This window comes from Trichechus manatus, unplaced genomic scaffold, assembly GCF_000243295.1.
Source record: "Trichechus manatus latirostris isolate Lorelei unplaced genomic scaffold, TriManLat1.0 scaffold00011, whole genome shotgun sequence".
In the NCBI taxonomy this organism is placed as follows: Eukaryota; Metazoa; Chordata; class Mammalia; order Sirenia; family Trichechidae; genus Trichechus; species Trichechus manatus.
Genome location: NW_004443947.1, coordinates 9629505 through 9651970, shown reverse-complemented (window position 1 = coordinate 9651970; position 22466 = coordinate 9629505). Strand labels below are relative to the sequence as shown.

General features: G+C 47.7%; 2 protein-coding genes across 2 annotated transcripts in view; one reads left to right on the top strand and one right to left on the bottom strand.

Annotated features, from left to right (window-relative positions):
* KCNIP1 (potassium voltage-gated channel interacting protein 1) overlaps positions 1–22466 on the top strand; it is a 532042-nt gene that overhangs the window by 21909 nt on the left and 487667 nt on the right. The window lies entirely within an intron of this gene.
* KCNMB1 (potassium calcium-activated channel subfamily M regulatory beta subunit 1) lies at positions 5248–17623 on the bottom strand. Its single transcript, XM_004371211.2, has 4 exons — positions 17231–17623; positions 12735–12892; positions 11068–11239; positions 5248–5814 (listed from the first exon to the last, which is right to left on the bottom strand). Exons 2-4 carry the CDS (start codon positions 12866–12868, stop codon positions 5545–5547), a joined length of 576 nt encoding a protein of 191 aa, XP_004371268.1. The 5' UTR covers positions 12869–12892; positions 17231–17623; the 3' UTR covers positions 5248–5544.

The following is a 22466-nucleotide window of genomic DNA, read 5'->3' as shown; positions in this document are numbered from 1 at the left end:
TCATCACTCTCCTTTTAGGCTGTTTGCAAACTCTTGATATAAATTAGCTATTTGCTATTAATTTGCTATTTTCCAATGACAATCATGGAATATAAATTTTGACTCACCTGTCTGATTATTTCACTTGGTTAGATTCCTAAAAGCGGGGATCAGAGTCAAGAATATTAACCTTTTAAAGGCTTCAGCCCCTTCTCTTTTTCTGGAAGCATAGGATCAGATGAGATACACAACTCCATTTTATGGGTGAGCTAGCTGAGCTCAGAAAGGTGAAGCAACTTACCCAAAGCCACACAGGTTTGTTGGAGCAGAGACTGGAATCCAGGCCTGTCTCTATGCCCTCTTGTGAGTGTCAGAACCCAGCCCGGAGCCCAAGCATTCTGATCCCCTGGCCAGGTGCCTTCCTTCCTCCTCTTCTGTAGATTATTTCACTCCCAATTACTGAGCACTAACACATGCCAGGCTCTGTGCTAAATACTTGGAATATATTTTCTCATTTGATCCTGACCCTATGCATATTTTTATGAAAAATAACCATATTTTCCAAAAAATTTGTTGGAAACATTGGCGTTGGCTTACATTTCTGCAAATCTCTTCAGTATTGGGCTTAATAGGAGACAGCTGGATTCTCATAACTGCTCGCCCTTCAGTCTGTTAGGTTATCTATCACACATTATGCAGCTTCTGGAAAGCCCCACTGTTCACTTGTGGGAGGGTGAGAGCGGAAAAGGCAAATAACGTCTTGGTGTTATTATGGAAGTAGTTTGACTTTGCAAGTCTCCACTTTGAGAACTCCTACGTTAGCCTGAATTTCTCCGTGTCTTTCTGATCCTTTTTGGGTTTTCTCAGTTCCCTAAATCAGAAAAGGCAGTGGCTGGTAAAGCACAGGATTGTTGTACTTTGTTCAAACAATATCTTCCCAAATATTTCACATAATTCAAAATTTCACCAAATGCAAGACTGACTCAAAGGACATTGGATCTTTTAATGTATCAGCCTGCACTGCCATGTAGCAATAGGATAAATGCAGTTTGCAATCCAGTCACCCAACCAGTTTGAAATTTAGAGAAATTTTGATGAATTGTTACTTTGGAGAGGGTTGCCATCATTTCAAAAAGTTACAAAAATTAAGATTTTATTAATATTTCATATAGCACTATTTTAAATGTACATAGTTCAAATTCTTCACTGCAAAGCAGGAAGCATTTAATAATAGTGGATGAGGGAGAAGGAAGAGCAGCGAGAAGATGGAAAGCTCCTTGAAGGCAGGAGCTATGTTAGAGTCATCTCTCTACTCCTTCCCAGACCTTCAGTTTTATGTTATTTCTGTTGTTGTTCCTTGCCTTCGAGTTGGCCCTGACTCATGGTGACCTCAAGCACAATAGAAAGAAATGTTGCCCAGTCCTGCACCATCTTCATGTTCGTTGGTATGCTCAAGCCCATTGCTGCGGCCACTGTATATTTTGAGTGCCTCCCAACCTAGGAGGCTCGTCTTCCAGCACTGTACCAGGAGATATTCTGTTGTGATCCGTAGGGTTTTCATTGGCTGATTCTCAGAAGTAGATCTCCAGGCTGTTCTTCCTAGTCTGTCTTAGTCTGGAAGCTCCACTGAAACCTATCCACCATGGGTAACCCTGCTGGTATTTGAAACAGCAGTGGCATAGCTTCCAGTATCATAGCAACACACAAGTCACCACAGTACAACAAACTGGCAGACAGGTGATAGAGCTTTATGGAGAGTCGAATTTTCATAAAAGTAAAGTGAAATCTTTGCCCTCTTGATCTCCCAAGATAGAAGAGACCCTCCATTCTTTCTCCCCCTCACTGCAGCTTGGGCTGATGGGACTGAAGCTCTGCCTGAGGGCTGGGCACTTTCAGGACATCCCACAAGCATACTTCTACTTGAGCCTGAAGCTCAGGGTCTCTGTGTCTCTGTGACAATCTCCACCATATGAGCTGAGTTCCTGGGGAGGGCACATGAGAGGAAGAAGACAGTGCACTTCTTCAGCTGTGACTCACGGGTCCAGGAAAGAAAAAGCAAAAAGAAGGAAGCACTAGACTCTCATTAGCAGAGCGTTTTATTAGGAACCGATGAGGGTTCTCTGCTCCCAGGCATTTCTCCTCAGTGTCTAACTCCATCACACTTAAATGCCCATTATTTCAAGCTCGTCCTGAGCACTAAGTTCTGTGAGAGGCAGGGGAGTGTGGATTTGAGAGAAGTAGGCCAGTCTCTGTTGACAAGAAGATATGTGTCTCAAGCAAATGAAGGTCACTGTTAATAATGCATGGGGCAGTGGGGGCTGACCATCCCCAGGTGCTCATTTTTCTAGAGGGACTTGGCCTTTCTACCTGCAGGGGCACCTTGGGTATTATGAGGATTTGGAGTATTTAAGCCCCAAATGCTGGTGCATGTAAACCATGTGCCAAGTGGCCCCTTTAAGTGATTCTCCTCGTTTGGACTATCTTAATTTTTTTAATTAAACTTAAAATTTTGAGATAATTGCAGATTCAGTGCAGTTGTAAGAAATGGTACAGAGTGATCCTATGTACCCTTTACCTAATTTCCCCTAATGGTAACATCCTGCAAAAAAAAAAAAAACTATACTAGAATATCTCTGTTGGGATTTTCTGAAAGAACTCAGAGGACCCTTGGGACCTCCCAGATCCCAGAAGGAAGAAACTCTGAGGAATGTTGTACTGCTTCCCCTTGGAAAGAATGTCCATAAGAACCTGGAGGGCATGACAATGCATCAGGGCACCCTGGTTGTAAGTGACAGAATTCGGTGCAGATTCCAGGTGCCCATCCTTCAGAACCCTGACCTGAACGAGGATACCACTGGGCTCCAGGGATGTAGTGCCAGCTCCCTACCTGGTCCTTGGGACTTCGGGTGGCTCTGTCCCTTAGCCCTTCATCTGAGCCTGCTCAGGTATGTGGTTAAGAGGCCAGGCTCTGGAATCACAAAGACCTGGGTTTGAGTCCCAGATCCTCTACTTACTCTATAGATGGCCTTGGCTGATTATCTCTTGGAGTCTTCATTTTTCATAATAGCTTATCTAATACTTACCATGTGTCAGTCACTATTCTAGGGAACCCTATGAGGGAGATACTATTATTAGTTCCTATTTTGCAAATGAGAAAATTATGGCACAGAGATAAGTTCTCTGCCCAAAGTCACCCAGCTAGTGAATGGCCTGCCCAGTAATACACCTTTAAAGTTTTCATAAAAACAAAAACAAAAACCCAAACCTGTTGTCATTAAGTTGATCCCAACTCATGGTGACCCCATGTGTTACAGGGTAGAACTGCTCCATGGGTTTTTTTTTTTTTACCGTAATCTTTACAGAAGCAGATCACCAGGCATTTCTTCCGAGGTGCTGCTGGGTGGGTTCTAACTACCAACCTTTAGGTTAGTAGTCAAGCACAAACCGTTTACACCACCCAGGGATCTTCAGAACATGACATACTTAACCACTGTTCTATATTGCCTCTCCTCATCTGTAAAATGGGCTAAGTAATGCCTCATTCATTTTTTTTTTTTTTGGAGGGCAAAAATTGAGATAGCACAATGCCTGACATGTAATAAACGAAACCAGTTGCTCTTGAGTCAATTCCAACTCATGGAGACCCTGTGTGTTGCAGAGTAGAACTGTGCTCTATAGGTTTTCAAAGGCTGTGATCTTTTGGAAGTGTGTCACCAGGTCTTTCTTCCAAGGCACCACTGGCTGAACTCGAACTGCCAACTTCCAATTAGTAGCTCAATGCTTATCTGTTTGCACCACCCAGGGATTGCTTTATGTAATAAATAAGTACCAATAAATCACAGTTAACGTTATTGTTAGTACTACTTTTGGAATTTTCTGAGTACTCATTATTTATTGGAAGGAGCCCCGGTGGCACAGTGGTTAAGCAGGTGGCTGCTAAGCGAAAGGTCAGCTGTTCGAGCCCACCAGCCACTCTGCAGGAGAAAGATGTGGCAGTCTGCTTTGTAAAAATTTAGCATTGGAAACACTATGGGGCAGTTCTACTCTGTTCTACAGGGCCGCTATGAGTCAGAATCGACTTGATAGCAACAGATTCATTATTTATTATTATTATTAATAGCTTCCATCTTGGCCACCTACTATGTGTCAAGCCCTCATTCAGCCTTCCCAACTACTGAAAAGGAGAGGTCTTTCTTTTATAGATGAAAAAACTAAGACTTGGAGATGAAATTTCATGGAGGTAGAGACAGGACTCAAATCCAGGGGATGTGTCTCAGAACCACAGCACCAGGAGAGACACCAGCCTCACTTCTCACACAGTTCAGGACTGTCCCTGACAGCTCCCTGCCAAGCAGTCCTTCACCCTGTCTGAATATCCCTGGTGATAGGGTACGAGTTCCCTACACCAGTGGCCCTCATGCTTGAATGTGCATCAGAATCGCCTGCAGAGTTTGTCAAGACTAGATTGGTAGGGTGCCCCCCACCCTGACACACACACACAGTTTCTGATTAGGTAGGTCTGGATGTGGTCTGAGAATATACATTTCTCACAAGTACCCAGAGGGTGCTGATGCTGCTGGTCCAGGGACCACCCACTGAGAACAGCTATTCTAGAAGAACTCTTTGGAGTAGTCACAGTAGAAGAGATGGCCGCCCTCAATTTTTCCCTTTTCGAATTTGAGACAGACTTCCCCAGCAGGCTCAGTGACCTAGAATTTCTGCAGTATCTATGTGATAACCCTGTGGGGCAGTTCGTCTGTCCTGTGAGGTCGCTATGAGTCGGAATTGAATTGACTTGACAGCACACAACAACATATTTTCAAACTTTTTACAAAATAACGCCTGCTATTATTTTTCTGATTAAAAATACAGAAAAATAAAAACAAAAACCTTCCTATTGTTGAAAATTTAGAAAAGTACCAAAAATAAAAAGGGGGATAAAGAAGAAAATTTAAATTAACCACCATCCCACCATCTGTGGATTATCACTATTAATATTTTGATGTATTTTTGTATATTTCCTTACAACTTTCTGTTATTTATATGTATTTATTAACATTGGAATAAAAACATACATAGTTTTAGTATCCTGAAGAAAAGTAATATTTTAAATGTGCCCTATAAATGGTAGCTGCTGGTGTTTTTAATGTGGAAATAAAAGAAGGAACTGAGGTGTGCCAAGGATGACCTCCTGTTTGGGGTGACAGGGCTTTATACCACCAGCAAGAGCAAAGGCACAGAGGCGAGGATCATTGTAGCTTGTGGGGTGAACAGTTGCACAGGGGGAAACAGGGTTGGGTCAGCTGAGTGGGGGCAGGTAATGGAGAACTGTAACAGGCTGGCCTTGTATCCTCCTAGGCACTAGGGAGCCATTGCACATTCTTGAGCAGGACATGACTTAACAAAGGGATTTTCCAAGAGTGAACCATGCGATGGCAGACAGGATGGATCGGAGGGATAGAGTGGAAAGGCGGCGGGAGGAGCATGGATATACAAGTGAGGAGTGGTCTTGGGGCTCCCCAGCCCCCTGGGGCTCAGTCCTGGCATGGTGTGGCATAGATGGGTCTACTTCTGGGCCGCCAGGATAGAGAGGGACTGGTTGATCTTCACCATGACGATAATGAGGAGGCCACCGGTCAGCAGGAAGGTGGGCCAGAAGAGGGAGAAGAGGAGGGCCTGGGGCCCATAGAGGCGCTGGTACAGGACGCTGGTCTCGTTCTCCCGACTTGTCCGGAAGCAGTAGAAAACCTGGCGTTCATGGAATCTGGCTCTCACCTTCTCCACGTCGGCCCGGGCCACCGGATAGTTGTCCAGGCTGCCTGGGATGTAGGAGCACTGTGGAGGAGAAGCAAGAGTACCCACGGGCTTGGAAATCCCTTTCCACAGGGCTCAAGGGTGAGGGACCGGCATGGAGTACAGAGTTTTGGAGTCAAGCCCCCTGGGTTGGAGTCAGGACTTCTGTTTAAAGCTTGGTGGGCTGTACACTGCATAGTCCTAGAGGCACCGTCCATAGAGTCACTTGTGTGAATGGTGCCCGCTGGAGTTGTTCAGCTCGCAAGCTACACGGCTGTAGGCAGTGGCCCTGGTTAGAGTCCTGGCTCTGCCACCTATTGGCTGTAGAATCTTAGGCACATCTCTTACCCTCTGAACCTTGATATTGTTATCATTTAAATGGGTTAAAAAAAAACAGTTGCCATTAAGTCACTTTTGACTCATGGCTACCCCATGTGTCAGAGTAGAACTGTGCTCCATAGGGTTTTCAATGGCTAATTTTTCAGAAGTAGATCACCAGGACTTTCTTCTGAGGTGCCTTGGGGGTGGGCTGCAACCTCCAAGTCAAGTGTACTAACCGTTTGCGCCACTCAGGGAGTCCTAATGGTTAACAGCAGTATCTTTTTCAAAAGATATTATTAAAGAAGGGCTTCAAACTTAACTGTCTTTGGAGAACAATGAGTGAAACAAGCCAATGTGTTCTGTGTTCTGTTCAGGGGCGAGGTCACATACTCAATTGCCTATAGGGTCCATACAGGTATGTTATCTGCAGGTAACACAGATAATGTAAATGAAGGAAGCAGGTGTAGGATTAAGGTGCTAGATGCCAGCTGACACTTGCATTGCGAAAGTGGTGGGGCTGGGCAAAATGGAGAGACTGACTCATCCAAATTGGCAGTCTCCACTCCATCCAGACAATTAATGCCATACCATCAACAAGACCTGCTGTAGCCAGATCTCCAGCATTTCAACAGAAGCCAGAAAACCAGATTTTAACATGAGCTCTCATGCTGATTTTAAAGTATTGGCAAAAGTTCAGATTGAAAACCCTTTAAGGTCTGACCCTGTGCAAGCCAAACAAAATACTTTGGTATTTGACACTGAGGTTGAAAGGAAAGACAGAATGTGTTTAAAAGAGCTCTCAGCAGACAGAGCATGATACACATTTAATTCTGTCACTGATCATTATTAGTAGGGACCTTCTGGTCCGTTCAGATGAGGCCCAGATGCAAAGCTCAGAAAAAAAGCACAGGGTGGAGACCCAGGTTTTTTCTGGATTCTGCGCCAGGAGGCCTGAATGTGGCTATGTGAGCCGCTGGAAGATGTTCTGCATGCGTGGCCCCTCACATCACCTGCAGCAGAGTACCTGGAGGGCTGGGAATAAGCCCAGGTTCCTACTGAATCTGAGTCACTGAGGGTGGGGCCCAGGAGTCAGATAATTCTTCATGCACTAGTTTGAGCACCGTGTCCAAGATTAAACCATGTAAAAGTGAGACTCAAATGGCAATGCTGAGGCAGCTTCTCCTCCAGTCTCAGTTACTCTCTGGACTGGAGTGAGGTCCCCCACCCCCAAACCTGCCTGCCCTGAGAGAATTCAGTCCAGCAGGACAGAGGATGGTTACATCATGGTTTGACCCTGAGAAAGAGGTCAGGGGGCCACTGCCTCCAGATACGAGTCCCTGTCCAACCAGGGAGCAGCTTGGCTCCTGAGGAATCTTTCATTCAGAGCTGTTGAGCACTCAGAGACAGGTGGATCCAGAGTCCTGAGCTGAGACCCAGAGGGCTTGGGCCAAGTCTCCCCAGCTTCTCTGACTGTGACCTTGGGCAGCTACTGGATGAGCAAAGGTATATGGCTATGGAGACAGACAGGCCTGGGTTCAACCACCAGTTCCAAGTTGTATGAAATTGGCAAGTTCCACAATCTCTTGGAGTCAGGCACAGTAGGGATGTGAGATGACAGCATAGTGGGATTGCTGTGGGGATTAAATGAGATGATGTGTGCCAAGTGCTTAGATCAGAGCCCAGCCCAGGTAAATGCTCAGTCGGTGGAAGATGCTATTGTTATTATTAATAACATCATTGTTGACTTATATATGATATTGCAACAGCCCCTCTCCTTATTAAAGTTGGGCTCCACAATGGCTCTGAGGGGGCTTGTGCTCACCCCTGGGCCTCACTGTACCCCTTGTCTGCTTGCAGTTACTCTGGATCCTTATTCTGGCCTGTTTGGAAAGACGCTGGGCAGGAGTTTGCTCTCAGAGCCAAGCCCAGACCCAGAGCCTGTTTGCCTCCTCTTCCCCCTGCCGTGGTCCAGCTAACCCTGAGTGACCCTCAGCACTGACCACAGGACGGACTTAGAACTCCCCCAGGATAACTAAGTCTTCCAGCAGAACATGAGAGCAGACAGGCTGCCCCGTCCACAGAGTAGGAGTTGGGAGACAACCTTGCCCGGTCTTTCACCTGTGATTCCAGAGGACACCCAGCTGCCCTGGATCACCATCTCCCTGCGCTTGTGAGCAGTGACCCACTACCCAGCTGCTTGGCAAAAGCATGAAGGGCACTTCCACCCCTCACCAGAATGGCAGTCTGCCATGAACCCTGGTCCCAGGACCAGCCGGAGCTTGTCTTACATGCTGGTGACAGCTCACTCAGGGGATGACCTAGCCTCTCCCTTCCCCTGAGCTGGCAGCCTCAGGATCAGGGAGGCAGCCTGCCTGCCAGCCCACCAGCCCACAGCCCAGCCCCCATCACCCCACAGGAGAATGGCACTAGTTATCATTTCTGCTTGTCTTTGAGAATTTGTTACTAGCTGCTTGGGATAAATCTGAGATCACCAAAAGCCAAGGAAGAAGTAGGGTCATGAGTAGGAGCTAATTCAGGTGTTTCTGAGACTCTCCCTCCACCTGGTGGGACTGAATCATTCTCCCAGTCCAGCTGCCGTGAAGCTGACTCTGACTCATGGCGACCCCATGTGTGTCAGAATGAAATGGTGCTCCATAGGGTTTTCCGTGGTTGATTTTTCAGAAGTAGATCACCAGGCCTTTCTTCCAAGGCACCTCTGGATAGATTCAAACTTCCAGTCTTTGGGTCAGCTGCTGAGTACATTAACCATTTGCACCACCCTGGGACTCCTGAATCATTCTAGTGATGGCAGAACAGGTCTGACCACCTTGCACTACTCAGACCTGCTTCTCCATGACCCCTCAGCACTGTCACCATCCTCCCAGCCACTCTGGCCCTTCGTATGCCATCAGCCACCGAATTCTGACTCTCAGCATCCACCCACTTCACCTCCATTTCTGTGGAGGCCTACTCATCCCATCCCTGGGTACTTGCTGGGCCCCGTAACGGAACCCCTATTCCTGGTAAACCACTCCAGTCATGTCCGTGCTACCCCAATTGCTTCCAGCAGCAATTCCCAACCTCAGAATCATCAAGGGAGCTTTGAAAAGACCATCTATGCCAAGCCCCAGCCCCAGAGATTCCACTTCAGTTGGTCTGGTAAGGGACGCTGTTTTAGTTTTAAGTCCCTCAGGTGATTCTGATGTGCACCCAGGCTGAGAACCCCTTGCTTACCCAATCATGACTAAATTCCGTGGTTTGGTAGTAGTCGAAATCCTCTGGGAACAGACCTCGTCTACCCTCGCAGCTTTCTCCTGCTGTACTCACCTATCATGAGTCATTTTCTGTAGTCATCCTTTGGATCCCTGTTTCTAGCCAGCATGTCCCCCTGCCATGCCTCTTTCTATGTCCTACTCAATATTTCTGTGTCCTACCCTCATATTTATGTGTGTCCAGCACCTACCTGGTTTTTAAAGCCTAACCCAAATGCCTTTCTGATACCCTCTACCTCTCTTCACTTTCTGCGGAAAATAGCACTCCCTCCTTTTAACCCCCATAGCTCCTTCAGTGGCACTGATCGCTCCCTGTTGTTGTTGTTGGGTGCCATCAAGTCGGTTTTCAACTCTGAGTGATCCCATGGTTTACAGAGGAGCAGAACACTGGGTCCTTTTCCCACAGAGCTGCCAGGTGGGTACAAACCACCAACCTTTTGGTTAGCAGCTGAGCACTTGACCGTTGTGCCACCAGTGCTCCTGGATCCCTCCCTACCAAACAAAAAATCAAATCCATTGCCGTCAGTTTGATCCCAACTCATAGCGACCCTATAAGGCAGAGTAGAACTGCCCCATAGAGTTTCCAAGAATGTAATCTTTACGGAAGCAGACTGACACATGTTTCTGCCTCAGAGCCACTGGGTGGGTTCAAACCGTTGACCTTTTATTTAGCAGCTCAGCGCTTAACCACTGCACCTCCAGGGCTCCTATGGATCCTTCCCTGTTGGGTAGTAACTCATGCATGAGCTCATCCCTCTTGAGTCCACACCTAATCAGTCTTTGTTCTCCTACACCCCTTAATCCCTGGGTAGTACAAACAAAAGGTTGGCCATTCAAGTCCACCTAGAGGTGCCTCAGAAGAAAGGCCTGGTGACCTACTGAAAAATTGGCCATTGAAAGCCCCTATGGAGCACAGTTCTAGTCTGATACACACGAGGTTGCCATGAATTAGAATCAACTTGATGGCAACTGGTGCAACCCCTAACACAGGAAGTGCTCAAGGGCTGTTTGTTGAATGAAAGAATGAGTGAATGAATGGATGAATGAATGAGTGGCAACTCGTATTTCCTTTAGGGAAAGCTGTTATGGTAGATTTTTGGGCGGAGGGAGAAGGGTGTTGGGGGACACTGGTAGGAAAGTCTCCCAAGTATTTGCCCATGGAGGTTGCTCCAATTCTGGTCCCCTGGCTCCCCTAGGAGTCACAGAGGTTCTACCCTGTGGGATCAAGGGCCTGGCCTCTCGTTTGACTCAGTATGTAGAATGGAAATCACAGTATTAACGACTGCTTCTTTTTAAGTTCCTACTATCCACAACCATCAAGCCTGGCACCTTGTACACAGTGTCTGTAATGATAACAACAATTTAAGGTACATTAATGTTCCCATTTCACAAAGGTGGAGACTGAGGCTCAGAGGGGTTAGGTGATTGCCTCAGGTCATACAGTCAGGTAGTGGCAGAGCAGGGATCAAATCCAGATCTGTCTGACTCCAACACAGAAAAGCTAGGTCTGGCTCAACCTTGTGCCAACTGTGAGACCCTGGGCAGGGGGCTCATCTTTCTCAGCCTCAGCCTCCACTGTCTACATGGGGTTGATGACGGCCCAGGTTTGCCAGCACATAGAGTGGGGATGGGAGCCACGTAAGGACAGGCTGAAACACCCATTAGAATGAAGGGAACGTGCAGCTATCCCCCAGTCCAATACCTGCTGGTTCCGGTCCCGAGTGTCCTCTGTGTGGTACAGCACGGCCCATCTGCCCACGGCTGACACGTTGACCCACAGGCACGGGTACTGGGGCACCTTCTTGCCCTCCAGCTCCTCCTGGTCCCTGATGTGGGTCTCAATCAGATGGCATGTGGATTCCTGGGTCCACACGCTGGGGAGACCACACACACACACCAAACACGTGTATACCCTTCAGAACAGGGTAACATACAGAACACCCCAGTTTGAACCTCTGATCCCCTAGTAGACATTAGAGAGATACAGGACTGTGACCCTCATCCTGCCCAAGACTCCAACACTGAAAGGAGCTTGATCTCAGGGTCCCTGGCTGCAGCTGCAGAATCATGGAATCAGAATATTAGAGCTGGTCGGGGCCTCAGACATCATCTACATGTGAGGTTTTTAACCCCGGCTCCTCATCCAAAACCCTAGGAAACTTGAAAAAATAGATTCCTATGCCCAAGCCACACCCTAGACAAGTGTATCAGAATTCACTTGGGTGGGTGAGACCTACCCTGGTATTTTTTTTTTATAAGCTCCCCCCTGATGATTCTGATGAGCAATCAGGATGGAGACCTTGTTGTCCACGTGATCTTCATCTTACAGAGAGGGAAGAGAAGCTCAGAAAGGGCAAGTGACGTTCCCAAGGCCACACTGGACTGGAAGCCAGGACTTGTGGCTTCAGAATCTGTGCTTTTCCCCCTAAAAAGAGTAGATGTTGGAGTGGTTTAATTTGTGCAAGAGTGGGGAAGATGTTGGGGATGGAGGTTGACCTGCAGATAACGTGTTGAAGGCACGCGGCTGCTCTGAGCAGTGCTGCACTTAGTAAGATCCCAGCCTGGAATCTCTCCAGCACTGTAAAAAGTGAGGAGGCCCAGGCCCAGGAGAGGCCAACAGGCTCATCAAGGCATAAGCGAGTCAATTGTGACTTATCTCCCACTTATCACGCGGAAGACCCATTGCCAGAAGTGAGCGGAGGGCTGTCAGCACCTGGAACGTGCCCAGAGGCAAGGGTCTGAGACTGATCCTAAGGACAGGCAGAGAGAACTGAGTGTGTTTGTTCTAAAAATGAGCCAAGTCAGGTACGTCACAGCTGTTCTTTAAAAGCTCCAATGACTGACATCTCAGGAAGGACATTGAACTTTCTCTTGAGATTCCTGAGCAGTGTTACAGGGAGTAGATTTCCACTAAGTGTAAACACTTCCTACTTATTAGAAAAGCACAGAAGTAAAGTGGTGTGAACAGTGAGGTAGTGAGCGCCCCGTCACTTGAGATATTCAAGAGATTGGGTGCCTACCTGACTGGTATGTTTCAGAGGGGGGAGTCAAACACATGAGCTATAAAATTCTTTGAGTCTCTGATTCTTCCTGGGTTCAAACTCATACTGCAGCTCTTGCTCCTATCCTTTGCTGTTTCTCATGAGAAGGGTGTCCTGTACCTGTTACCTCTGGATCCTAGACTAGTGGAGCTCAGTCCAGCCTGCTCTCACCACGTTTCAACCCTTGAACCTAAGAATGAGGATTGTCTAGACTTTCTTACTGGTGTGAGGGTCAGGGGAGGGGTAGGAAGAAAGCTGGGTTGCTCACAGACCCCAGACCTTTAGGAGAGGTCCTTGGGGCCGGGGGCAGGCCAGGAGGGGTGGGTACCTTTTCTGGTAGAGGGGCAGCACGGTGGTGCCCAGGATGTAGTAGGTGATGACGGCGCACGCCACCATAGCCACACCCAGGCAAAGGGCTCGAGTCTCTCCCCGCTTCTGAGCCATCACCAGCTTTTTCCCCATCTTCACTGGGGGAAGTGGTCATCTCTAGGGTCACAGACGCAAACAAAAGTGAGATCAGCACTGGTGACAGGTAAGCCACAACGAAGAGGACAGGTGAAAGAGGAGGGTGCAAAAATACCAATAACATCACCCCTATTTTTATACGGAGCTTTGCAACTGCCAGAGGGCTTTCTGACCCCCTGTAAGCCTCCCACCAGCTCTGAGAGGCAAGTGTTATCACCCCCATTCTCCCATGAGGGATTCATGGCTCAGAGATGTAAAGGGACTTGCCCAAGGTCAAACAGTGAGTGAGACCGGCTGAATAATGACCCCCTCCCCCACCCCAAAAATGTGCATGTCCTAATCCCTGGACTCTGTGAATGTCAGTTACCTTAAATGGCAAAGACTTTGCAGAAGTGATTAAATTAAGGATCTTGAGATGGCAAGCTTATCCTAGATTATCTGGGATAAATGCAAGCACAAGGATCCTTGTAAGAGATAGGAAGTGGGAGGTTAAAAACAAACATAGGAGGAGAAGGAGATGTGACCACAGAGGCAGAGATCGGAGTGATGCAGCCACAAGCCAGGGAGTGCCGGCAGCCGCCAGAAGCTGGAGAAGGCAAAGAACAACAGTCTCAGCTAGAGCCTCCAGAGGGAGCACAGTCCTGCCGATACGTTGATTTCAGCCCAGGGATGCTGGTTTCAGACTGCTGGCCTCCAAAGCTGTGAGAGAGTAGATTTCTGCTGTTGTGAGCCACCAAGTGTAAGGTTGCTTGTTACGGCAGCTACAGGAAGCTAATACAGTGGGTAAGCAGTAGAAGTGGAACATCATGCACTTTCTCCTAGGACCCTCTATCTCCTAGAGAAATGTGGAGCATTTCACAGTCTGCCGAAACAGTCCCATGGCAGGGCTGGCTGGGGGTAGCATGCAGAGAAGGGAGGAGGGCCCCCAGAAGGCAGCCACAGGCACGGGGGTGGGCAAGAGGTTTTGCTCAGGAGGGACCCCTGTAAGGGCAGACTGCCTCCTTCAAGCAAGAGAAGAAGAAAAATTCCTGTCAAATAAACTCATGGCGACCCCATGTGTGTCAGAGTAGAACTGTGCTCTGTAGGGTTTTCAGTGGCTGATTTTTCAGATGTAGATCACCAGACGTTTCTTCCAAGGTACTGCTGAGTGAAGTCAAACCTCCAACTTTTCAGTAGCAGTTAACTGTTTGCACCACACAGGGACTCCAAGGGAAGAAGACCACTCTCTTATTTCAGGGCATGGGCCAAAGCAGAATCAGGGAGAAGTAGGTGACAGTGTTTCTTCTTTCCCCTTCTTCTGGCAAAAACCCACCATTTATCTTCAGGGGATCTACCCCACCCCAAGGCAAAGAATCCCACCCTCCCCTGCTAGGTCCACTGGACATTCTCTACCAGGAGTGTGAATCTGGACAAAGTGTCTTCAAGATACAGCCCATTAATCTGTGCTACGTAGAGCCCCAAGGAGTCCCTTGGAGGCGGGGCAAAAACAGCAGGCTCAGCTGCTAATGGAAAGGTTGGAGGTTCAAGTCCACCCAGAGGCACCTCAGAGGAAAGGCCTGGCAATCTACTTCTGAAAAAAGCAGCCACTGAAAACCCCATGGAGCACAGTTCTACCATGATACACATGGGGTCGCCATGAGTCGGAGTGGACTCGACGGCAACTGGAAACCTAGACCCACAAAACCACCCAGCTTCCTTCTCTTGTGTAGACACCCCCTTGGTTCTGTGTACTGCCCCACAGCCTTCCAGTAAATCTCTTTGTTGTTGTGTTGTTGTTGTTGTTCGTTGGTTGGTTTAAGTTAACCAGAGTCCGTCTCTACAAAAGATATAAGAGCTACAGAGACTCTTTCTGTGTAACTCCTGATTTGAGGATCAGTTTTAACCAGATATCAGGGAGGACTTTTCTTTTTTTCATGCCAGTTCCCTAAAGTATTAAATACGTTATTTTTATAAATTAGTGAGTGTCCAAGGACATTAGTCCAGACAGATTTCCAGCAAAGTCCTTTATTTTCGACTCAGGCTTCTCTCTTAACTATTAGACTGTTTCCAGTGCCCAGTCAGAGACCCTTGACCTCCTCTCTCCCCTAAACCCATTGCCATTGAGACAATTCTGACTCATTGTGACCCCATGTGTTACAGAGTAGAACTGCTTCATCGGGTTTTCCTGGCTGTAATCTTTACAGAAACAGATTGCCAGGCTTTTCCTTCATGGTGCCTCTGGATGAGTTTGAACTACCAACCTTCAGGTTATAGTCAAGCACAAACTTTGCACCACCCTGTCTCCCCATCCCTCTCTATACTACCCTGAAGGGGAGAGTCCACATTCAGGCACCAACGCTACAACCTGTCACTGCCTCCTTTGGAAGGTGGTCCACCTCTCCCCTTCTACTCAATATGATTGACAAGGACGATATCCCATTACAACTTTTCCTCCCTCATCTGGGGCACTGAGAATGGGGTTCCTATAAACTCTAAGGAGACATAGGAAGGTAACAAATGAACAAAATTTTCTCCTGAAAAGAAGATAGTGTGCTCAATTCCTTTCTATTGTATTCCTTCTATTCTATTATCAAGGAGCCCTGGTGACTCAATTGTTGAGTGCTTGGCTGCTAACCAAAAGGTGAGCAGTTCAAACCCACCAACCACTTCATGGCAGAAAGATGTGGCACTCTGCATCTGTAAAGATTTACAGCCTTTGAAACCCTATGGGACAGTCCTACTCTGTCCTATAGGGTCACTAGGAGTCAGAATTGACTTGACAGTGGAGTTGGTTTGGTTTATTCTGTTATCTGGTGGGAATGGGACAGCCCACACCTTGGTTTACCTGGTGCCAGTTGACCAAGCCCATCCACGTATTCACAAGTATAGGAACATCATCACATGGCATGGGGCAAAAAGGTCCCCACGACCTGCTTCCCCAGGACTTTCCAAGGTCACTGGCACCTTGGCCCACCCCAGGGACTGTGGGACACAAGGAATTTGTGGCTTGGGGTAACAGGAAATCATGTCTTAGAGGACATAGGCTGAGTACCCACTTCTCCCTTGGGAAAGTTGGGGTGTACTTGTGGGAGTACTTCCCTTGGCATGACCCCCACCTTCCTGGCTAATCATTTCCCCTCCTTCCAGCGCGCTGCCCCCTCTGCTTCATGTGTCCTCCCAGCTGTCTGGGCCCTCCTGAGGATGATGAAGGCAGGAACCCTGGTGTTACCAGGTCTGGGGGCTCAGGAGGAAGGAAGAGGAGAGGCAGTCACAGGATGTCTGGAACCTGTGGTTTGCTCAGACCCCGCCTCTCTGTAATGCCTGGGTGGGGGCATTGCCTACTCCAAGTGAGGGGTTTGTAGAGCTGTGTGAAATCCTAAGACCACACCAGGAGATCTACTCAGATAGAAGTCTTTGGTGAGAAGTTGGAATTCAACATCCATAGTGAGAAACTTCAGACAGGAGAAAGGACGGGAACTGCTGATAAACCCTGAGGCTCTGACAAGAAGAAATAGGTTTCAACCGCAACAGGGGAATTTCAGTTAGACTCCAAGAAGAACTTCCCAGTTTAAAGAGTTACTAAATATCTCTGGACTTTTTTTTTTTTTTTCTTCTTCCTATTTAGAAAAGTTCCTTAAGATCTAGGATGGATTTAGGAAAGATGGGGCACAGCAAAGGAAAGAAGGATTTTGGAGGGTCCTGTGTAGCCCTAAGCTTGGACTGACATCTTTTTCCTTAGAAAGACGGAATAGAGTATAGTGTTTAAGGGCTTGATGGGATCAGATCCTGGCTTTGCCGCTTATCAACCATGTGACTATAAAAGAAGGATAATAGTACCTACTTTAGAGAGTTGTGATGAAGATCAAATGAAATATCAAATATAATGTACTTCACACAGTGTCTGGCTAGTGTAAGCTCTTGATAAATAAAAGTTGTTATTATTACTAACAAAGGAAACCTCGGAGGTTTCGAGCAGATGCCTGGAGCCCTCTTATCAAGTGTATTTTTTGTCCCACTGTGTCCACTGTGACAACAACCAGGTGTGGTCCTGATCTCCAGCCTGCTGACTGCTGGCCCCTCTGGAAGCTAGGACCTGAGGGCCACAGCACTGAGCCACCAGAGTGACCCAGCCAACAAGCACCACCCGCACCCCGCCCCCAGCTGACCAGCAGACCAAGGGCCCTGACACCAGCAGTCCTAGTCCCGAGTGACACCAACATCACCCCTCTGGCACCCAGAATCCCCTGGACAGCCCCGAGAAGAAGGGAGTGCCCACTACCCACCCCTCCCTGCCCATCTCACACTGCTTTCCCCCAGCTCTCCTGCCAGCCCCCAACTTTGGAGAAGCCATTCCCTAAGTGCTCTCAGACCAGTACTCACAGTCTCCCGGGTCCCCTGTGAGTTTCAGCTGGCAGACAGTTTCTTTCTGCCTGGCCCCCACCCTAAAAGAGGCCCCAGAGCTCCAGCAGGAAGCACGGCCTCCCGGGCCATCTCCAGGGAAGCGGCCTTTGGTCCTCATCTGGAGCGAGCCTCCATGCCCAAACATGGTCAAGTCTGAGCACACAGCCCGGGACCCAAACTCAGAGAGCAGGTAAGAGCCAGCAGGGCCGCCAGCTGCTACACAGGCCCCTGCACCTTTGTTGCCCAGAGTCTGGTGGGAAACAGACAGATTTCAGACAATAACAGACAGCAAAACAGAGCAGCCGGGGAAAGACAGCCCTGGTATTATTGGAAACATTTCTTTTTCACTCCGTCTCTCTGGGCTGGCAGAGAACGCAGGAATGGGGAATGATTTTCCGTTTGTTGCTGTGGGGAAGGGAGGAGGAGTTGAAACTCGAGAGGCTGGGTTTGTCAGCCATGGGGGGCTGGCATATCCATGACGGAAGAGGTAAACCCCTCCTGCCTTTGCTGTTTACATGCTGTGTGACCCTGGGCAAGTCACTGCACCTCTCTAAGCCTCTATCTTCTCATATGTGCTATTGGGAGTTTTAAAACATGGGGATGGCACAGGACCGGGCAATGTCTTGTTCCATTGTACATGGGGTCTCCATGAGTCAGGAGCCAACTCCACGGCAGCCAATGACAGCAACCGCCCTCCTTTTACCCATGGGTCACATGAAGATACTGAAACTGAGAGAGGCCACAAGTAACTGGTCTCAGGTTGTTCTGCTCCAAGGGTCCCAGCCAGAGTTAGGGCTGGCCCTTCCAGATTGTGAAGCCGGAGCTGTCTCCACTGCCCTGCCACTGCTCTAGGACATAAGAGTTAGCCTCCTGTCTCAGTTATCTAGTGCTGCTGTAACAGAAACACCGCAGGTGGATGGCTTTAACAAAAAGAAACTGATTCTCTCATATTCTAGGAGGCTAGAAGTCTGAATTCAGGGTGCCAGCTCCAGGGGCAGGCTTTCTCTCTCTTTGTCAGCTCTGGGGGAAGGTCCTTGTCATCAATCTTCCCCTGGTCGAGGAGCTTCTCAGTGCAGGGATCCCGGGTTCAAAGGACATGCTATTCTCCTGGCTCTTGTCTTTTGGTGGTATGAGGTCTGCCGTCTCTGCTCACTTCTCTCTTTTATATCTCAAAAGAGATTGACTTAAAACACAACCTAATCTCATAGATTGAGTCCTGCCTCATTACCATAACTGCCTCTAATCCTGCCTCATTAACATCACAGAGGTAGGATTTATAGCACATAGGAAAATCACATCAGATGACAAAGTGGTGGACAATCACACAATACTGGGAATCATGGCCAAGTTGACATGCATTTTTGGGAGATACAATTCAATCCATAATACCTCCCTTACACAGTCACCCACCTGTCACCTCGAGTGCCCCCAATCCCCGGGGAGCTGGGTGCAGGCTGGCGCTCCCTGTTTAATGAGCCCCGCCACCTCCCTCGGCAGCAGGCCGTAAATGGAAGTGGCCATTCAGGTCTCCCAGATACACTCTCTAGTGGTTAGTTTCCTTCCCCCTCCCCTTTCCTAATTGAATTATATCAATAGAAGAGCAAATTGTCTGTTTAATGGGCCTCATAGCAAAAAGGACACTCGCAAGGCCAGCCTTAGACCTCGCAGGGAGTTTGCAATGAAGGACACAGGACCCCGAATAAACGTGGGGTACACGGGGTGCTGAGGTGACTCTGCCCTCCCCAGGGCAGTGATAGTCCAAGGACGGCCTTTGATCAATTTGGGGGCCAGAAGAGTCCTCCTGGGGCCCAGGAATAATCCAAAAATGCCGGTCCTTCCTCCTGGCCCCTTGGGGGAGAGATGCACAGTGGAACAGACTGCCATTTTTAAGTATATAAAGGGCTACTTGCTCATAATCAACTAAATGAGTTGTTAAGGATTATCACATTTGGAGTTCATAAACAAACATTAACCTTCATCCCAAGGTTCTTCTCCTGCTGGTAGACGGAACAGGCTAAGAAAGGGACCGCGAGCTCTTTCCTGCAGGTCAGTGAACCATAGTCAAAACACTTTGACCAGCCTTGCTCTGGAAGGAATGTGGTTGAAAACCTGGATTCTGTGGTGCCAGGGGGTTGCGTGTGACAGATGATGGGGGCAAGGAAATAAGGATGCTATAACAACAAACATTGATGCTTTGCATTAGCACAGGGAGTAAACAAAGAAAGAAAGAAAGAAAATCAGGTGCCATCTGAGTCAATTCCAATTCACGGAAACCCCATAACCCCTGTGTGTGTAACAGAACTGCCCTCCATAAGGTTTTCAAGGCTGTGACCTTTTGGAAGCAGGTTTCCAGGTCTTTCTTCCAAGGCACCTCTGGGTGGGTTCAAACCATCAAACTTTCAGTTAGTAGTCAAGTGCTTACTGTGCCACTTAGGGATACTGTACAGGGGGGGTTAAAACCAAGGAGACAAAACCTGTTGCCATAGAGTCTACTGCAACCATATAGGACAGGGTAGAACTGCCCCATAGGGTTTCCAAGGAGCGGCTGGTAGATTTGAACTGCCGACCTTTTGGTTAGCAGCCTGAACTCTTAACCACTGGGCCACTAGGGCTCCATACAGGGGGTCAGAGATCACAAAATACCTTCCCCACATTTAATCTTCCAACAACCACGTAAGATAATAACACTGCTCACAATAACTGAGTGAAGCAGGTTTGTCTACCTGTTTCATAGAGAGGATCACTGAGGTCCAGAGTTGTTAAAAAAACTGTCCACAGCAAGTTACTTTGCCTCTCTGAGCCTCAATTTGTCTCTTACGGGTTGAATTGTGTCCTCAAAAAAAAAAAAAAAAAAAAGATATGTTGAAGTCGTAACCACAGGTACCTAAAAATGTGACCTTATTTGGAAATAGGATCTTTGCAGATGCAGTCAGTTAAGTTAACATAAGGTCATGTCGGAGTATCAAAATAAAACCAAACCTGTTGCCGTTGAGTCAATTCCGACTCATAGAGACCTTATACCCAAAAACCAAACCCATTACCGTAGAGTCTATTCCAACTCATGGCAATCCCATGTGTTACAGAGTTGAACTGAGTTCCACAGGGTTTTCTTGGCTGTAATATTTATGGGAAGCAGATCGCCAGGGCTTTCTTCTGAGGTGCCTGTGGGTGTACTGGAACTGCTAGCCTTTCCGTTAGCGGCTAAGCATGTTAACCATTTGCACCACCCATATACATAAGTTAAATATATTGCGTATGTATACATACACCCACACACACATAAAATCCTCTAAAAAATTCCACAAGAGGCCTTATTATTTCTGTGAATGCCCAAGGCCCCCCTCCGAGCATGGGATGTGGTGGAGCCTGGATTTGAACCCGTGCTGCTGACTCCACAGCCCACCCCTGGTCTTTCCAGAGCTTCCCTAGGAGTGGTGTTTGAAAGGGCCAGTGCTCCTTTACAACATCTGCTTGAGCTGCTTTACAGACACCTCTCACTTCAGTCTATAACTCTTTCTGAATTGTGCATTCAGTTATTTATTTGTTGTTGTTATTAGGTGCCGTCAAGTGTGTTATGACTCATAGTCACCCTATGTACCACAAAACAAAACACTGCCCAGTCCTGTGCCATCCTCACAATTGTTGTTATGCTTGGTCCCATTGTTGCAGCCACTGTGTCAATCCATCTCATTGAGGGTCTTCCTCTTCTTCGCTGACCCTCTGCTTTACCAAGCATGATGTCCTTCTCCAGGTACTGGTCCCTCCTGATAACATGTCCAAAGTACGTAAGACAAAGTCTCACCATCCTCCCTTCTAAGGAGCATTCTGCCTGTACTTATTTATTTAAATCCTCTCTTTCTGGATTGCGCATCCACTTATTTATTTAAACCCTCTCAGATCGATATCTATTCTCTGTTGACACTACCTCTTGGGATAATAAATGCCATAAATCAAGTTGTCAAACATGTACTGAGCCCCTGCGGAGGGCGTGTAGCTCAGTGAGTGCTGCAGAAGGGGCTGAGGTGTCCTCAGCGCTGGCCAGTCCGTTCACGCAGTACAGCACCTGCTAGGACCACCTACTGTGTGGAGGCCTGAATACACCCCTGTGCCCAGGCGGGCAGGACTTGGCCCCTTCCCTGCGGAGAAGAGATGGATGGATTTTTAAAACTGCAAAGGAGAAAAATTGGCAAAACAATACATTTTAGCAAAGAGAGAGTAATAAAGGGCAGAGGAAAGAATGAAAGATTTTTCAGTGGAGTTGGGAAGACAAAGTGTCAAAACAGGAAAATTGGCTATCGATATAAGAATTAAATGGCAATACGAGACATGACAAGGAACGTGATCAGGTTACAGCCTGCTACATGAAGGGCTACCTCACTCGTTTCTCCCTCATTGAGCCATATATTCACTTTGCCTCTTTTTTCTTCCTTGTCGACAATGTATTTTAGCCTGCTGGATTGTTAACATAATTGTCAGTCTCTTGAAATCCTCTCTGAAACAGGGAGAGGTATAAATAAATAAAGAGCTCTGCTCTCTGTGGTGAGGTAAGGTTGCTTGTTTCCCCCTTTTCCTTATTGCAGAAGCCATCCGAGCTCACTGTGGACAAGTTGGACAATACAGAAAAGCTGGAAGAGGAGAAAGCATAATGGTGACCCCACTACTTGAAGAGAATTTCTAGTAAAAGGAGGTTATGTGTCCTTCCAGCCACCAGCTGTCTATCAGTTTGTTGTGTTGTGGTGGCACATGCATAGTTATGATACTGCAAGCCATACTACCAGTATTTCAAATATCAGTAGGGTCAGCCATGGGGACAGATTTCAGCTCAGCTTCCAGACTAAGATGGACTAGGAAGAAAGGCCTGGTGATCTACTTCCAAAAATTAGTCAGTGACAACCCTATGGATCACAACAGAATATTGTCCAACTCACTTGCTTTGGACACATCATTAGGAGGATCAATTGCTAGAGGAAGACATCATGTTTGGTGATGTAGAGGGCCAGCAAGTGTGAGGAAGACCTTCAGTGACATGGACTGGCACAATAGCCACAATGGTGGACTCAAACATGTCAGCGATTGTGAGGCTGACACAGGACCCGGCAGTGTTTCTTTCTGTTGTGCATAAGGTCACCATGAGCTTGAGTCGAGCTGACAGCAGCTATCTATCTATCCATCCATGTATTCACCCACCCACCCACCCATCCATCCATCAATCTAT